Here is an 18772-nt window from a genome sequence, read left to right as displayed (position 1 = left end):
TGTGAAAGGATATGCAGTTAGCTTGGGTAGGTGAAGCAGAAAATTAGATAGTAATTATAAGAATGGAATTTTTCTCTCTATGATTTAATTACATTGCAAATTACCTGAGCGTTGAGAGATATTTCTCCTTTGGTCTCACATCTTCAGCTGAAGATTATTGTTGCCAAACTGTGAGTCCAGGGTGTAACCAACTCTCTTCAGCCAGATCCCTCACCTCCAAGAGTGTCTTGCACATTTGGGTGTGGGCCCAGCTTCAGCTCCAGGGACTGGAAATCTAAGGGACAGAAGCCCATGCTTGGCAGGGGAGCCTGATGCCTCAACAGGGCATACACCACAGTCTACCTGGATGGATTATCAGTTTTCTCATTTTTTTTCTTTTTATATAGGCATAGGCACTGTGCTGTCTGTTGTGTGTCTTCTTCTGGAGAGCTGAGCGTATTATTTTATCAACTCCTCCATCCTTAGAAAATATGTGCATGTGCCACGCTAGATTTTTGGTGAGCTAAGAGTAGGACTGGTGCAAAGCTGTGTGATTGCAAGTCATCAATTGCCAAGGAGATAATGTGCCCCTTAGCAGGTTAACCCCAAATCGAAAGAAGGTATGTTCTGTGATAAGACATGAGAGAGGCAAACAATTCTGCTGATCTCCAAACACAGCTTGCACAGCCTTAAATTTCCATTTTAAGATTTCCATTAGGACTTATAAAGAATTTTATTAATGGCTCACACGTCATAGACGCTACAGAAAGAGCATTTACTTTCAAATTTGATATGCCCAGGTTGAGAACACTTGGTCTGCCTTGCTGAGTGTCCTTGGGTATTCCATAGGGGTTCTGGGGTCATGGCAGTCATTATCTTGGTGTGTTGGGGATAATGTGAACTGAATTACTCATGGAACTTGGTCAGATATGGATAGAGCCACTGTAAGCCTGTTGGTGTTTCTGTGCCATTAGAAAAAGCTTCTGGTATGGGCAGTTTGCTTAGAGACTGGAATAAGGCTGGATTACAGCCCTCCCTTGCCTCCTTGGCTTGTGCCTTTGTACATAGCACAAATTGCACAGCCCTTATCTGGTGGCTCTGAATAGGGAGGAATGCTGTCTTTTCTCTTTGCATTTTATGAATAGACAAAATAGAGCACGGAAAAATTTTTTTGCCTGATCTGACCTCACACAATTGGCTAATAACAAACCAGTTGATATTATGTTGAATCTACTTCATTATCAATTTGACCATGCTGCCTAAAAGTGAAAAGTAACAGTGGAACAAACAACTGGATGACGTAGAACTGTTTATTAACGTTCAAGTTTATGGTATGGATAATTTCCTAAATCCCTCTGGGACCCACAGAGGAATAGGAAGTAGCAATACTTATTTAGTCTGCATTACATTATACTCTTTTTCACTGCCATCATGATTATTATCATCAAGTATTGTTTTGATTAAGAAAATTTTATTGTAAAATATACATAACATAAAAATTGCTTAACCATTTTAAATGTCCAGTTAAGTGGCATTAAGCACATTCACATTATTGGGCAACCATCATCACCTTCCATCCGTAGAACAAGTTCATCTTGCAGAACTGAAACTCTGCATCCACTAAACAATAACTCCCCGTTCTTCCCTCTCTTCAGTCCCTGGCAAGCACCATTCTACTTTCTGTCTCTCTGATTTTGACTACTCTAAGTACCCCATGTAAGTGAAATCATACTGGCTTATTTCACTGAGCATAATGTCCTCAGGGTTCATCCATGTTGTAGCATATGTCAGAATTTACTTCCTTTTTAGGACTGAGCAATATTTCATTGTCTGCATATACCATATTTTACTTATCCACTGATCAGCCAATGAACACTTGAGTTGCTTCCATGTTTTAACTATTGTGAATGACGCTGCTGTGAACATGGGAGTGCAGATATCTTTTCAAGAAACTGCTTTTAATTCTTTGGGGTATATACCCAGCAGTAGAATTGCTGGATCATATGGTAATTCTGTTTAAAAAATTTTTTTGGGAATTGTCATACTGTTTTCCACAGCAGCTGTACCATGTTACATTTCCACCAATAGTGCACAAGTATTCCAGTTTCTCTGCGTCCTCACCAACACTTGTTATTTTCTGATTTTTCTTATAGTAACCATCTTAAGCCGTGTGAGTTGGTATCTCTCTATGATTTTAATTTGTATCAAACTTTTTTTTTAATGCATAGAATCGTGGTCTATTCCTTGCCTTCAGGAAGCATTCATTTTGAAATGTACATCTTTGCAAAATATTGCCTGAGCATTTAAGCAATCTTAGATTAAGGCATCTTGTTAAACCACATACACACACACACATATATAATAAGCTTAATGACTGACTTGCTCACTTGAGGAGGTCTGTGATGTTAACAACAAAAATAACCTATCTCATTTCTGCATTTGTTTTATTCTATGTGCCCTTAATTGTGGTTAGCAGCACTATTTTCATTAATGCTTTTTCTTGGTCATCAAAGACGAAAAACAACTTTAAGAATAGGAACTTCTGTTAGTGGTTCAAACTTTTCATCTGCATTTGCGAAAGACGGAATGAGGAGGGGATTAAAAAGCAGAGTTGGCATGAGTTTTAGAATTGAGGGAGGATACAGAAATCCAGAATGATATTGAAGGGAAAGATTGATTACACAGAAAAACAGGAGTAAACTAAGTGCTCCTTTGAAGGATTTCAGACCCTGCCACCCCAGTCCACTCCCCCACTCTGCTTAATACTACAAGTTGGACAGTGCCAATGAATACAGTGTCCTGCTTTAATATCCCACACTGAGCCTCCCCCAGTGTGCTGCGTTTCCTCCTGGCCTGACTCAGGTTTTGAATGGAACACTTCCAATGGCCTGTCTCAGTTTTATTATCTCTACTGTAATTCCTCAACAAATCTATCTACATCAGAATCAATAAGAATCTCTTTGGACCTTCTATTAAAGCAACTCTCAGCCTTTTTTGATTTTCATCATACAATTTGGCATCCATTCAGAAAACCATTTCTGGTCAACCTCAGATAATCTACTACTTCAGAGGTGTTATCAAATACTGGGTATTCAGCTAGAAAATAACTTACATAATAAATTGATCTTAGCTAAAAAAAGATACTAACAGTGACATTAACAATGAACCAGAATTGTGTTTTGAATCCATCCATCTCAAGTTTGCATCAGCCGCCTGCATGCCCACCATTGGCACTTTATCACAACTGGCTGACAAATCTTATTCTGCTCATGTCATGGTTGCACCGCTTGACTCATCTTAAAACTCATCATTCACCAAGAACTTTGAACGTTTTTGAACATGAGAGGGGCATAATGTCAAACAGAAGTTGAACATATAGATATTCTTGATCTCTGTACTCAATTATAGTTAAAAAAAAAACCAACAGGTATATGGGTTCAGTTCTTCAAAAAATGGAATATAAACATAGCTAGTTATCTCCCAAGAATCATAAAATACCATGTTTTTAAAAAAATCTTACTTATTTTTTTATACAGCAAGTTCTTATTAGTTATCCATTTTATACATATTAGTGTATACATGTCAATCCCAATCTCCCAATTCATCACACCACCACCACCACCCCGCCGCTTTGCCCCCTTGGTGTCCATACATTTGTTCTCTACATCTGTGTCTCTATTTCTGCCCTGCAAACCGGTTCGTCTGTACCATTTTTCTAGGTTCCGCATATATGCATTAATATACGATATTTGTTTTTCTCTTTCTGACTTCATTCTGTATGACAGTCTCTAGATCCATCCACATCTCTACAAATGACCCAATTTCGTTCCTTTTTATGGCTGAGTAATATTCCATTGTGTATATGTACCACATCTTCTTTATCCATTCATCTGTCGATGGGCATTTAAGTTGCTTCCATGACCTGGCTATTGTAAATAGTGCTGCAGTGAACATTGGGGTGCATGTGTCTTTTTGAGTTATGGTTTTCTCTGGTATATGCCCAGTAGGGGGATTGCTGGGTCATATGGTAATTCTATTTTTAGCTTTTTAAGGAATCTCCATACTGTTCTCCATAGTGGCTGTATCAATTCACATTCCCACCAACAGTGCAAGAGGATTTCCTTTTCTCTGCACCCTCTCCAGCATTTGTTATTTGTAGATTTTCTGATGATGCCCATTCTAACTGGTGTGAGGTGATATATAGTTACGATTTGCATTTCTCTAATAATTAATGATGTTGAGCAGCTTTTCATGTGCTTCTTGGCCATCTGTATATCTTTTTTGGAGAAATGTCTATTTAGCTCTTCTGCCCATTTTTGGATTGGGTTGTTTGTTTTTTTAATATTGAGCTGCATGAGCTGTCTCTATATTTTGGAGATTACTCCTTTGTCCATTGATTCGTTTGCATATATTTTTTCCCATTCTGAGGGTTGTCTTTTCATGTTGTTTGTAGTTTGCTTTGCAAAAGCTTTTTAGTTTCATTAGGTCCCATTTGTTTTTTATCTTTTTATTTCCATTTCTCTAGGAGGTGGATCAAAAAGGATCTTGCTTTGATTTATGTCATACAGTGTTCTGCCTGTGTTTTCCTCTAAGAGTTTGATAGTGTCTGGCCTTACATTTAGGTCTCTAATCCATTTTGAGTTTATTTTTGTGTATGGTGTTAGGGAGTATTCTAATTTCATTCTTTTACATGTAGCTGTCCAGTTTTCCCAGCACTACTTATTGAAGAGGCTGTCCTTTCTCCACTGTATATCCTTGCCTCCTTTGTCATAGATTAGTTGACCATAGGTGCGTGGGTTTATCTCTGGGCTTTCTATCTTGTTCCGTTGATCTATATGTCTGTTTTTGTGCCAGTACCATATTGTCTTGATTAATGTAGCTTTGTAGTATAGTCTGAAGTCGGGGAGTCTGATTCTTCTAGCTCCGTTTTTTTCCCTCAAGACTGCTTTGGCTATTTCGGGTCTTCTGTGTCTCCATACAAATTTTAAGATTTTTTTGTTCTACTTCTGTAAAAAATGACATTGGTAATTCGATAGGAATAGCATTGAATCTCTACGTTGCTTTGGGTAGTGTAGTCATTTTCACAACGTTGATTATTCCAATTCAAGAACAACATGGTATATCTCTCCATCTGTTGGTATCATCTTTAATTTCTTTCATCAGTGTCTTATAGTTTTCTGCATACATGTCTTTTGTCTCCCTAGGTAGGTTTATTCCTAGGTGTTTTATTATTTCTGTTGCAATGGTAAATGGGAGTGTTTCCTTAATTTCTTTTTCAGATTTTTCATCATTAGTGTATAGGAATGCAAGAGATTTCTGTGCATTAATTTTGTATCCTGCAACTTTACCAAATTCATAGATTAGCTCTAGTAGTTTTCTGGTGACATCTTTAGGATTCTCTATGTATAGTATCATGTCATCTGCAAACAGTGACAGTTTTAATTCTTCTTTTCTGATTTGGATTCCTTTTATTTCTTTTTCTTCTCTGATTGCCATGCCTAGGACATCCAAAACTATGTTTAATAATTGTGACAAGAGTGGACAACCTTGTCTTGTTCCTGATCTAGAGGAATTGCTTTCAGTTCTTCACCATTGAGAATGATGTTTGCTGTGGGTTTGTCATATATGGACTTTATTATGTTGAGGTAGTTTCCCTCTATGCCTACTTTCTGGAGGGTTTTTATCATAAATGGGTGTTGAATTTTGTCAAAAGCTTTTTCTGCATCTATTGAGACGATCACATGGTTTTTATTCTTCAGTTTGTTAATATGGTATATCACATTGATTGATTTGTGTATATTGAAGAGTCCTTGCATCCCTGGGATAAATCCCACTTGATCATGGTGTATGATCCTTTTAATGTATTGTTGGATTCTGTTTGCTAGTTTTTTTTGAGGATTTTTGCATCTATATTCATCAGTGACATTGATCTATAATTTTCTTTTTTTGTAGTATCTTTGGTTTTGGTATCAGGGTGATGGTGGCCTCATAGAATGAGTTTGGGAGGGTTCCTTCCTCTGCAATTTTTTGGAAGAGTTTGAGAAGGATGGGTGTTAGCTCTTTTCTAAATGTTTGATAGAATTCACCTGTGAAGCCATGTGGTCCTGGACTTTTGTTTGTTGGAAGGTTTTTAATCACAGTTTCAATTTCATTACTTGTGATTGGTCTGTTTATATTTTCTAACTCTTTCTGGTTCAGTCTTGGATGGTTGTACCTTTCTAAGAATTTGTCCATTTCTGCCAGATTGTCCATTTTTTTGGCATAGAGTTGCCTGTAGTAGTCTCTTAGGATGCTTTGTATTTCTGCGTTGTCTGTTGTAACTTCTCCTTTTTCGTTTCTAATTTTATTGATTTGAGTCCTCTCCCTCTTTTTCTTGATGAATCTGGCTAATGGTTTAACAATTTTGTTTATCTTCTCAAAGAACCAACTTTTAGTTTCATTGATCTTTGCTATTGTTTTCTTTGTTTCTATTTCATTTATTTCTGCTCTGATATTTATGATTTCTTTCCTTCTACTAACTTTGGGTTTTGTTTGTTCTTCTTTCTTTAGTTCCTTTAGGTGTAAGTTTAGATTGTTTATTTTGAGATTTTTCTTGTTTCTTGAGGTAGGCTTATATTGCTATAAACTTCCCTCTTAGAACTGCTTTTGCTGCATCCCATAGGTTTTGGATCGTCGTGTTTTCCTTGTCATTTGTCTCTAGGTATTTTTTGATTTCTTCAGTGATCTCTTGGTTGTTTAGTAACGTATTGTTTAACCTCCATGTGTTTGTGTTTTTTACATTTTTTTCCCTGTAACTGATTTCTAATCTCATAGTGTTTTGGTCAAAAAAGATGCCTCATATTATTTCAATTTTCTTAAATTTACTGAGGCTTGATTTGTGACCCAAGATGTGATCTATCCTGGAGAATGTTCTGTGTGCACTTGAGAAGAAAGTAGGAATTCCATAGGAATGGAATGTCCTATAAATATCAATTAAATCTATCTGGTCTATTGTGCCATTTAAAGCTTGTGTTTCCTTATTAATTTTCTGTTTGGATGATCTGTCTATTGGTGTAAGTGAGTTGTTAAAAGTCCCCCACTACTGTTGTGTTACTGTCGATTTCCTCTTTTAGAGCTGTTAGCAGTTGCCTTATGTATTGAGGTGCTCCTATGTTGGATGCCTATATATTTATAATTGTCATATCTTCTTCTTGGATTGATCCCTTGATCATTATGTAGTGTCCTTCCTTGTCTCTTTTAACATTCTTTATTTTAAAGTCTATTTTATCTGATATGAGTGTTGCTACTGCAGCTTTCTTTTGATTCCATTTGCATGGAGTATCTTTTTCCATCCCCTCACTTTCAGTCTGTATGTGTCCCTAGGTCTGAAGTGGGTCTCTTGTAGACAGCATATATATGCGTCTTGTTTTTGTATCCATTCAGAGAGCCTGTGTCTTTTGGTTGGAGCATTTAACCCATTCACATTTAAGGTAACTATTGATATGTATGTTCCTATTCCCATTTTCTTAATTGTTATGGGTTGTTTTTGTAGGTCCTTTTCTTCTCTTGTGTTTCCCACTTAGAGAAGTTCCTTTAGCATTTGTTGTAGAGCTGTTTTGGTGGTGCTGAATTCTCTTAGCTTTTGCTTGTCTGTAACGCCTTTCATTTCTCTGTCAGATCTGAATGAGATCCTTGCTGTATCTCATTACTCAGAGTAATCTGGGTTGTAGGTTCTTCCCTTTCATCACTTTAAGTATATCATGCCACTCCCTTCTGGCTTGTAGAGTTTCTGCTGAGAAATCAGCTGTTAACCTTATGGGAGTTCCCTTGTATGTGATTTGTCATTTTTCCCTTGTTGCTTTCAATAATTTTTCTTTGTCTTTAATTTTTGTCAATTTGATTACTATATATCTCGGCGTGTTTCTCCTTGGGTTTATCCTGCCTGGGACTCTTTGTGCTTCCTGGACTTGGGCAGCTATTTCCTTTCCCATGTTAGGGAAGTTTTCGACTCTAATCTCTTCAAATATTTTCTCTGGTCCTTTCTCTCTCTTCTCCTTCTGGGACCCCTATAATGTGAATGTTGTTGTGTTTAATGTTGTCCCAGAGGTCTCTTAGGCTGTCTTCATTTCTTTTCATTCTTTTTTCTTTATTCTGTTCTGCAGCAGTGAATTCCACCATTCTGTCTTCCAGGTCACTTATCCGTTCTTCTGCCTCAGTTATTCTGCTATTGATTCCTTCTAGTGTATTTTTCATTTCATTTATTGTATTGTTCATCTCTGTTTGTTTGTTCTTTAATTCTTCTAGGTGTTTGTTCTTTAATTCTTCTGTGTCTTTGTTAAACATTTCTTGCATCTTCTCAATCTTTGCCTCCATTCTTTTTCCGAGGTCCTGGATCATCTTCACTATCATTATTCTGAATTCTTTTTCTGGAAGATTGCCTATCTCCATTTCTTTTAGTTGTTTTTCTGAGGTTTTATCTTGTTCCTTCCTCTGGTACATAGCCCTCTGCCTTTGCATCTTGTCTATCTTTCTGTGAATGTGTTTTTGGTTCCACAGTCTGCAGGATTGTAGTTCTTCTTGCTTCTGCTGTCTGCCCTCAAAACACCATGTTTTTATTCCCTTCTCAATCTCTAATCCAAGTATGTGCCTTTATAATGAATTCAACAAATACTTCCTGCATTTGTGATCAGACATGATTAGTTCACAGACAACCTCTGTCTTATGGGAAAGATACTATAATATCCAAAACTGAAATATATGATTTCCAGGGGAAAACGGCCTGAGAGATACCTGCTTTCTTATAAAATATAATGGTAAGTGATATGGTGTCAGGAGCATCAACATTATGGCCTTGATATGTGATCATCCCACACATCTGCTCTCTGTGAAATATAAAACCCTGGGATCATTCACTTAATGAGCATTTATCGAGCTTGTCACAGGCACTATGTGTCATCGCTTGATATTTTATAGTGAAGAAGCAGGAACAGATTTTACCCTCCCAGAGCAACCATACAGGTAGAAAGACAAACATTAAACAAATGTGTACACAAAGTAATACGTGATTATAATGGTGATAAGTGTTATGGAGTATAATACAGGGTTCTAAGGGGGTAAGATAACTTAGATGAGTACGGGGTCTGAGGATATAAAATTTAAACCAAGTTTTTAAGGATAAGAGGGATTTACTCACCAAATAGTAAAGGTAAAGACATTGGGAATGTTCTGGAAGAGAGATCAGCACGTGAAAAGGCCTGGGGATGGGAAAGAGCTTGGTGCACTTGAGGAACTTGAGAAAGGCTGCTGTGGTTGGAGCAGGATGGAGAGGGGCAGCAAGGAGGGTCAGGAGACATGCAGGTCATGTAAGGATTTTGCCTGGAAAAGCAGTGCACAGGTATTTAAGAGCTTCATGTAGCCATGAGACAAGATTTGATGTACACTTAAAGCTACTGTCTGGGGAATTGATGGCAGAGGGGCAAGAGAGGAGATGGTGCCAATGAGGAGGCCATTGCAGTAGTGCAGGTGACAGACAGTGATGACTTGGACTGGTGACATTAGAGTGGAGATGAAAAGAAGTACTGATTTAAGATCCATTTTGGAGCTAAAGTCAGCAGGATTTGTCTAGAGATTGGTAGATAAATAATAGAAAGTTAGTTAGGCCTCTTTACCCTCAGTTTCTAGCTTAAATATGGGTTAAACCATAAAATTGTGGACTGGTTTCATTCATCCATTTAATTATTTGATAATTTATTTACTCAGTAAAGATTTATTAAGCTCTTTCTATCTGCCAGACATGCTATAAAGTACTGAAGATACAATGTTCCATCATAGATGCCTGCCCAGAGATTGGCTTGGTTGACTATATATGTTAGAAGGTGGTGCTAAGAAGGCCTGACTTTTCAATTGTATCTCCATAGACTTCCCTTAGCTCAGTGGTTCTCATCAGGGACACTAGGGGGACCTTGGGGTGACTGGGGATAGTGGGATTGACAAGGTAGTGCTACTGGCACCTATTGTGGGGCCTGGTGCTGACAGTCTTGCCTATTCAAGGGACCATCCCACTTGGTGAAGGACTGTCTGGCCAGGAAGACCAGTAACACTCCTGTTAATGAACCGTGATCAGCTTCACTCTGACCAGCCCTCACCAGCAGTTGGTCTTACTTTAATCTAAGAATTAAAGGGGATATAAGTGGGAGTGCCTTTATGTCACTGTTCTTCCCAGTCTTTTCACATGACCCTTTGGGCTCTCCAGAGATCTTTGACCTGCTCTTCTCCTGCTCTCCAGCTTGTGTCCAAGGGGAAACAATTAGGGTAGCACAATGGGAATAAACAAACCCTTTCTTTCTTGTGTTGTGTGTTCTTGGGAAAAGTCCTTAACCTCCACTAATTCAGTGTCCTTGTGTATAAAACGGAAATGATAGCTCTAGTATCTACCTCATGAGGTTGTTGTGTTACAACCCGTAGGGACTTAGAACAGTGCTTGGGCTTGGCACATGGTGAGCTCCCAATGGATATTTGCCGTTATCGTTCAACAGTATGGAAGGCAGTGTGCCGGGCACCATGCAGGTAGCACAGGTGAACACATCACCACTCACAGCTTCTGCCCAGGAGGTCACTGGAAGACACACCTGTCACCCAAATGCAAGTCAGCATATGAAATGTTTTTGGACAAACAAACAAAAAATTTGACTATGGTGATTCTTTGCTAACATGACTTCTGCTGTCTCTGTTCAGAGCCTTGGATTTCAGGTCCAGTGGCCTCTGCTCATTGGGTTTGTTCTTCAGCTTTATACTTGGAGTTCCAGGGGGAATTACTCCTTTTTCTCAGAGACACTCCTGGCCCTGCCTTGGAGATATTGCCTCCTCCCTGTGCGTTAGCTGGGCCCTGCTCTGGGTTCCTGTTTTCCAACGTGGCTACAGCCTGAGGTTCATGGGTTTTGCCCCACTACCTTGGGCATGCTCTAATCTCTACATCAGTGCTGGTTCTTGAGTTAACGTGGAGCCATTTTCTCTTCCAAAGTCCAATCTTTGACATCTTGGATGCTAGCAGCTGCTCTCAGTGTCATAGTCAAAACTGTAATCCTCAAAATTTTATAAATGTTTTGTTCAAGGTGAAACTACTTTCAGCTATTTCTGATATAATTCACAAATATATATATATACAAGGAGCATGAATAATTCATTCTTGCTGGATAACACAAAATGAATCAGCATTCCCATAAATAACAACAGCAACAACAAAAATCTTTTTGATATATGGAGTCTCATCTTTTCATAGTTCTAGAGTTATCATTTATTACCTGTAAGCTCTAATGTTATAGAGGTTCATAAATGATAATTAATGCTTCAAATATATAATTGATATGCCTCATATCATACAGATCCCTGACACCACTTTATTCGCAAAATCTCTAATTAATTAATCTAACAGTTTATTCATGAGACTGATTTAATTTGTGACTGTGTGAAACTTCACATAGCATACTAAAAATTTTCCAAAATCTGTAATAACTGCTGCTTAATTTTGTGCTCCATTAAACAATCGTGTGAATATAGAAATGTGTTAAAGTTAGAAAATTCAAGCTTCTCTTTAAGGCAGTGTGTTCTATTAGAAGTCCATTTTTTCCTTCTCAGACGTTTATCATACATATAGCAAAAATGACAAAATGGCTTCATTTGCACAAGGATATTTTTAAATAATGAGAAAAATGAATGCTAGAAAATGAGAAAGAGTACTGTCAGAGACAGTTGACTACATAATCTCCAGCTCTACATAAAGCTCTCTATACCCCTTAAATTTGTTTAATAGTTACACGTGACTTTTCAGTAGTCTTCTTTAGATATAAACTCCTTAAGAAATAAAACCTATTGTCACGTGTGGCTAAATTTTAGTGTTTTCCTTTTTCTTTTTAAGCACATGTAAACTCTAAACTTATAGTAGATGGGTAGCATAATTTTTTGACTTGGTTAATTCATTTAATCATTATTTCAGTACTCGTTAATTGAACAAATGTTATGTCTTAGTTGCTGGGTTCGGTGCTAAGGTAACAGAGATCCGTAAGTCCTGATCCTAGTGATTTAGGATCTGACAATTCTCATGGAGTATATAATATATTTAAGAAGCTACTATATATGCAGTAGCAATTTTATTAGTGAAAACGGACTTTTTAATCAATATTTGTTAAACACTTTAACAATCCAAAATTGTTTGTAATATATACAGATTTTCTTGCTACCTGTGGTCAGAAACAAAGATAAATATGAATATCTACGTTGGTCACGTTCAAAGGAAGAAATCCCATGAAACTGTTATCATCGTTAGAGACAGTAACAGATTTGTTGGAAGTTCTTTCTGTCTAATATTTAATTATTTTGTATTGTAATTTGTCTAGGGCACACTGTATGATTGCGTTAATATCATAGATTCTAATTGGGAGAAAAACTTAGCTGTGCCAATAAATGAAATTACATGTACACATAACCATAGTTTTCATAACAAGCCCATATGAAGCTTTAAATAATCATTTTAGATGTCCATTTTATATGTAAAAGTAATAGAATTGAAAATAGTAACTTCAACATTAAAGGACTTACAAATATACAGAATGCCATGGAGATGGGGGAAAGTTGGGTAAACTTTCAGACAAGTTTACAGTTTATAGTATCACATCTTTTCATTTAGGAGAGGAAAATACAGACAAAAGTAATAACTGGTGATCCCTGGAACATGTTATCATTTGATGATATTTCAGAACTTTAAAGTAAAAAACAAGAACAAAAAACTATCTTAGATTAATTTTATCTCACACTCTCTAATGTACATACAGCAAGTTTTATACCTTCACTCGATGCTTGACCAAATGACTCATACCTTCTAAATCTCTAGAAAAATGGACAGTGTAATTATTGAAAAGGCTGTACTGTGTAGTGATTGAAAGTATGGGCTGTAGAGTAGATGGCCCACCTATGCCACTCAAGGCTGTGTAAAATTGGGCAAGTTACTTAACTTCTCTGTACTTCCATTTTCTCATCAATACACTGGGCTAGTGGTAAAACCATCCTAAATTTTGAGAATTTATCAGTTAATATAAAGCTTAGCACACTGTGTGTCACATGGTAAGCACTCAACAAATGTTAGCTCTTATGAGATTTAACTCCAAAGCTGAAAGTTTCTTTTAAAATCAAGTCAGATCATAACAGAGGAAGGAATGACTGATAAATACATTAAAAAATGATTCATTTCACTAATACTCAAATTTGTATTAACATGAGCTTTTTTCCAATTAGATAGGCATTTTCGTTTATTGACAATAACCATTATTAGTAATGATGTGGGCCTGTCGGTACTTTCAAAATGTTGGAGGTACCACCATTTTGGAAGGTAATTTTCCTTGTCTTCCCAACAAAATTTTAAATGTGGATACTCTTTGACCCAGTAATTTTACTTTTAAGAATTTATCTTCTAATAATACTCAAAGATATACGTGCACACACACATACACACTACTTATTTTAAATAGGGGGAAAAATCCTTCTGCCATGAAACAGTGCCCATGATTTAATGTAAAATGAAAAACACGATTAGCCTAATTTTTGTATGTTGCACAATCGCACTGTAGTGAGAAAAGTGTTTCTTTGTGTGTGTTTGTAAAGGGAAAAGTATAAATGTTAAAAGATACACAAAAAGTTGAAAGGACACGCATAAAGTTAAAATCGATTTATTCCCCGGAGTGGAATTGGGATTAAGAGATAGGGGAGGACTTGGTACATTTCCATATTTTAAAATTTTACCACAAAATTACATGACTTTTTAAAATTTAAAAAGTCATTTTTTAAGCAGGGAGAAGAAAAGCCTAAGCCAGAGAATCACTGGTTAGGGAATTGTAGCCCCAAGGCAGTAATCTATTGGACCTGGAGAAGAAATTAATCCCAGAGATAGTTACATCTCCTTATTTAGAGAACTTCGAAGTCCACCGTCTGAATGAACTTCCTGGAGTAACCAAATCTAGTTGCTGAGTAGTGGGGAAGTCTTCATTTTATTAAAAAGGGCAGACAGATATGGCTCCTTCCTAGCTGGCAAGGGGTCACTGCTGCCTCCCAGGCACTGCCAAAACCTGAGTCTTACTTTACCGGCAAAGACATGGAACATAAAGGAAATTGCTTTACAAGGAAAATCAAGCACTCAGCCCCAAAGTGGTATGTATTTTGGAAGGCCACCTCTAGCCCATAAAGGCATGTTCATTGCAGTTTAAAAAACAAGCCTCTCCAGAGAAATACAGCCTGCAAACTCACACTCTACACCCATGGTATGTGTTATCCTGTCCTCTCTTTTTGTTCAGAAAATGTTCCTAAATGGTTCCACACACTTTGTCAGACCTCAGCTAATATTTAGAGAATTGAAGAGTTTCATAGAAACCATTTTCTATAAGATACGTCTGAGTATATTTATGGTATACAGAAAGTTGTATCCTCGGGATCTAGCGATACAAAGGCAAACAGAAAAGATGGAAATGTTTAGATTAATATAAATTGAACATTATGGAGTCTTATAATGTTTTAATATGCTTTCTGTTTTGATAATAATTTTTAAAATAATCTGAAAGCATATATTCCATATGAACACTGGTGCAAATCTATTCATGCCCAGTTTTTTCTTCTTTTTTAATGTGAATATCTTGTCTTCACAGAGTTACTGGAGGTGAGCTGTTTGAAGACATAGTGGCGAGAGAATATTACAGTGAAGCCGACGCCAGGTAAGTGACTTGCCCTGGGCAAGATACAGGACTCAGCACTCAGATGACCCCTGTTCAGTATATCTCTCTACAAATATATTATGATGCTTAAGATTATGAGACTTTCATAATACCATCTTGGACTTTTCTTGATGAGACCCTCTTAACTGATATTTCTCTCTTAAGGATTTCCAAGATGATTCTTTGAAGGAAAAAAAAAAAAACTATGAATCTGGCCTGAACTTTATTTTTATCTAGTATCTATAGTTAGAATACATATTTTATTTTTTAAAAAAACCTAACTGGAATGACTTCTAATAAAGAAATATACTTTTTTATCAAAGTTATGAGCTCTCTAGATGCTAGGCTGCCCAGTATGGAGCCACTAGTCACACATGACTTTTTTTTTTTAATTTATTTTATTGAAGTATACTTGATACTACGTTACAACATTGTATTAATTTCTGCTGTACAGCAAAGTGATTCAGTTATATATATATACTTTTCCTTATTCTTTTCTGCTATGGTTTATTACAGGATATTGAATATAGTTCCATGTGCTATATAGTAGGACCTTGTTGTTTATACATATGACTCTTAATTTAAATTTCAATTAATTAAAATTGAATAAAAAGTTCACTTCCTCAGTTGCACTAGCCCCATTTCAAGTGCTTAATTGCACGAGTGGCTAGTGGCAACTGACTGGATATAGCAGATATAAAGCATTTCCATCATCACAGAAGTTCCATGAACAGCCCATGTCTAATCAGAGGCCATAAAAAGAGACAGACTCCAAAAGGCCCAGTGGTCTCCTTCAGGCATTATGAGCTGTTTAATGCTTTGGAAATTCCATTAATGTTCTTGGAACTCTCACTTGAAAAATATTTATTCAGGTACTTCAGAGGATTCAAGAGGATTTCCCAATCTTGTTAATTGGCAAAATTTTTACAGAAGTTAAAAATGGCTAACATTTTGTCTAATTTGAGGCTTCCTAGGCAATGTTTTTGGAGTGAAGTAACATTCATCTACTTGCTTAGGCATTACTTAGACTGTATGGTGTTAATTTCCTTGGCATTTCTTACATATATTCTGCAGTTGGTACTCATTCTGAAAAATCTGGCCGTGAGTGCTTGGCTCATTATTAGCAATATAAATGAGATGTTTTATATATATTCAGTTACTGATGGTCTGTGCCTGCTGGTTCTCTATCTAATGCTTTCAGAGCTTCCTAAGGCTGCTAATTCGCCTGTAGCCTGGCCCTCAGATAGTCAGCCGATAGAAGGTTCCCCATCCCTCCGAAGTAGCACATGTATATACAGGCTCACTTCTAAATTTCTAATGAATCTTTTTGGTTTAATGCTACTGTTTATGACATTTTGTGAATCTTCTCTGCACATGACTACACTCTAATTTTTTAATGGAATTTTTCCTGCCAAAGTCAAATAGAAAGTTCCATGTCACTTATGCTATAATGAGTGAATCACCACTTGTTCAGTTTAAGCCAGTTCCTCACATTAGGCCTCTGAAAAGGGCTTCAGAATAGCCTTGGAAGTAGCTATTTGCCCACTTTCCAAAAGAGTAATCTTTTTAATCAAGGTAATAAAAAAAGTTAGGGAATTTCCTTTATTTTGCTTTTCAAAGTGATGTTAAACAGGTTGTTCTTGTGTTTCAAAATATTGGTTGAAATTAATCTAGAGACCATTTTCACTATCGAGCAGCCCTACAGATAACAGGATAGACCCTTGGTTGGTTGGATCATTTCATATGCATGCTTATATTAAATTTTGGAATGTACAATGGGATACATTTTAGGATAGGTCCCACACATAATCAAGGAGAAGAAACATTCTCTTCTTAACTACAAGCATAAAGAGCAAATAATTTGTAAAAATCTGTTTAGTACTAGTCCTCAAGAAGTTAAGAATTGAATTAATTCTTACTGGTAACATATGGTAAACTTTATTTAATATGAATTCTTGTTTACTTCTTTATTTTCTGTTATTCATTAAGCCCAATAACTTATACCAGTGGTTTGAGATGAGAGAGTGAAGTATTCCTAAAAAGTAGTATAAAGTGAACATTATTGTAGAAGGAAAAAGAGTCATATGATTTAACAGATAATTACCAACACTCCAATAAGCTGTATAGTCAAAAACAACCAATATGAAGCTGTTTAGTGGTACATTTAATCGAGTTAGAGCTAGAAAATCACAATCATGATCAATTTTTGTGACATGTTGTAATAAATCAGATGGTGATTACTTTCTTTTAATTCAAGAATTTACTTTGGAGTAGTAGTATTTTGTACATTAAATGATTGAAAATATCCTCATTAAAGTATTTGCTTAATCCTTATATGAATGAATGTAGAATGAATGAATGTCTGTATATACCTGCATTTGAATCGCATAGTGAACTTGTACAGAATTCATCAGTGTGATATGTTCTACACTACTGTATGTCATATGACAGCTCATGGGACCTTATAGGTGCCCATCGATGACGTCTACCATAGAATTTAATTAGCGTCTATTTGACATCAGTGAGCCTTTAATAAGAATAGCATAAGTTGTGCATTTTAACATAGTAATAATCATAAGTTTTCCTTCACTGGGGTGTATGAAAATGTGTCTTAACAACCACCAGTGCTCCAGGGGATTTTAAATTTTATTTATTTTTTGTAAGTTCTTAGCCCTTCCCCAGAGTATGACTATACTGAAGAGGAGTTTGTTTTATGCCATGTGTTTACTTTAAATTCTCCCTATTATTGGAGACGTGTGTTAGTTTTCCTATTAATATATTATACAAGCAGCACCATTTCTAAGTCAAAATGGTAAATGTCTCCCTCCATTTTTTTTGACCTTTGTTTCACCTGCCACTTCATCTGTGTTTACCCTCTTGTTTCAACACCTATGTTTAATTGTGACCTCAGATTTTAAACAGTTTAGATGTGTATGAGAAATACCCATAAATTTTATTTCACTGAAGAATTTTCCCAGAACATTGTGGGAATTATTTATAAAATTTTCTCCCTGAATATGGAAATATTGGGTTCTGTATACAAATGATTTAATTTATGGAGTTGCAATGAAAAACACAGCTCAAATTGTTTTGTCTGAATATGTCACAAATTCTATGTTGGATGTCATTTTTGTTAGAACCAGAATTAGCTTTATTCAGCATTATTTAATTCCAGTGTAAAGCTAAAAAAATGTGAAAAATATAATTTTTGTTTGTTGTTTGTTTCGTTCGAACTTTCATTTTATTTTGTATTCAATGTTGACTATGTGCCTTTAAAATGTTCTCCCTTCCATTCTGCCCTTGTATCTTTACAGTCATTGTATACAGCAGATTCTAGAAAGTGTAAATCATTGTCACCTAAATGGCATAGTTCACAGGGACCTGAAGGTCAGTATATGGAGTCCATAAATCCGAATCAAAGGAAGTTTTTTTTGGTTTTTTTTTTTCTGGGGAAAGGGCAGAGGGTGGGTATTTAAAATGGTTCCCTTGCCTTTCCCAACTCTTCCCTAAAATGACTAAATGATGAAATGATAATGCATGATGGCTCTTTCAGTTTGCTCATCTACAGGCTAAATATACATCATAGCAAAAAGGGAAGGACAGTATTGAGAACACAACCTGTTACGTTTCCAAGGAGTAAACCACCAGAGGCAGTTTGGGGGCAGGCTTTCCTGAGATGACCAGCACTTGCCTGGAGATAAACTTGGCCTGTGATGTATGTCCGCCTGTAGATTTAAACACCACTTCTGTTCTGAGACCATGGGTTGCTGTAGCAGAACAACTGGTTACGCATTGCTCCATTTGAGTCTGATGAACCCTCAGGCAAGAGATGATAATTGCCAGCTAAATTAAAGCATGCGAAGTTAATGATTTATCAAAAATTCATTACGTATCCTAATTTAACCTTAATGGTGCCTTGACTGCTAATGTGACAGCTTTGGAATGATACTAGAAAAATGGGAGAGAAGAGGGAAACAGCTTTTTTTGTGTGAGGTGGAGGTGGAGCACAAAAGCTATAAAAATAATAGTTGTGTTCCAGTTCATTTCCTGTGAGGATTTAT

General features: G+C 36.5%; 1 protein-coding gene across 3 annotated transcripts in view; it reads left to right on the top strand.

Moving 5' to 3' along the window:
• The window catches only part of CAMK2D (calcium/calmodulin dependent protein kinase II delta), a 279011-nt gene that overhangs the window by 182213 nt on the left and 78026 nt on the right, over positions 1-18772 (top strand). For 2 of the 3 annotated variants that reach the window (XM_065877934.1, XM_065877935.1), the window contains exons 4-5: positions 14646-14711; positions 18026-18098. In XM_065877934.1, coding sequence (XP_065734006.1) covers positions 14646-14711; positions 18026-18098 — 139 coding nt within the window. The remainder of the gene's footprint in view (positions 1-14645; positions 14712-18025; positions 18099-18772) is intronic. The other variant, XM_065877933.1, reaches the window with a different exon arrangement.

The sequence above is a fragment of the Phocoena phocoena genome, chromosome 5, assembly GCF_963924675.1.
Source record: "Phocoena phocoena chromosome 5, mPhoPho1.1, whole genome shotgun sequence".
NCBI lineage: Eukaryota > Metazoa > Chordata > Mammalia > Artiodactyla > Phocoenidae > Phocoena > Phocoena phocoena.
This window is presented reverse-complemented; position numbering and strand designations above follow the sequence as displayed.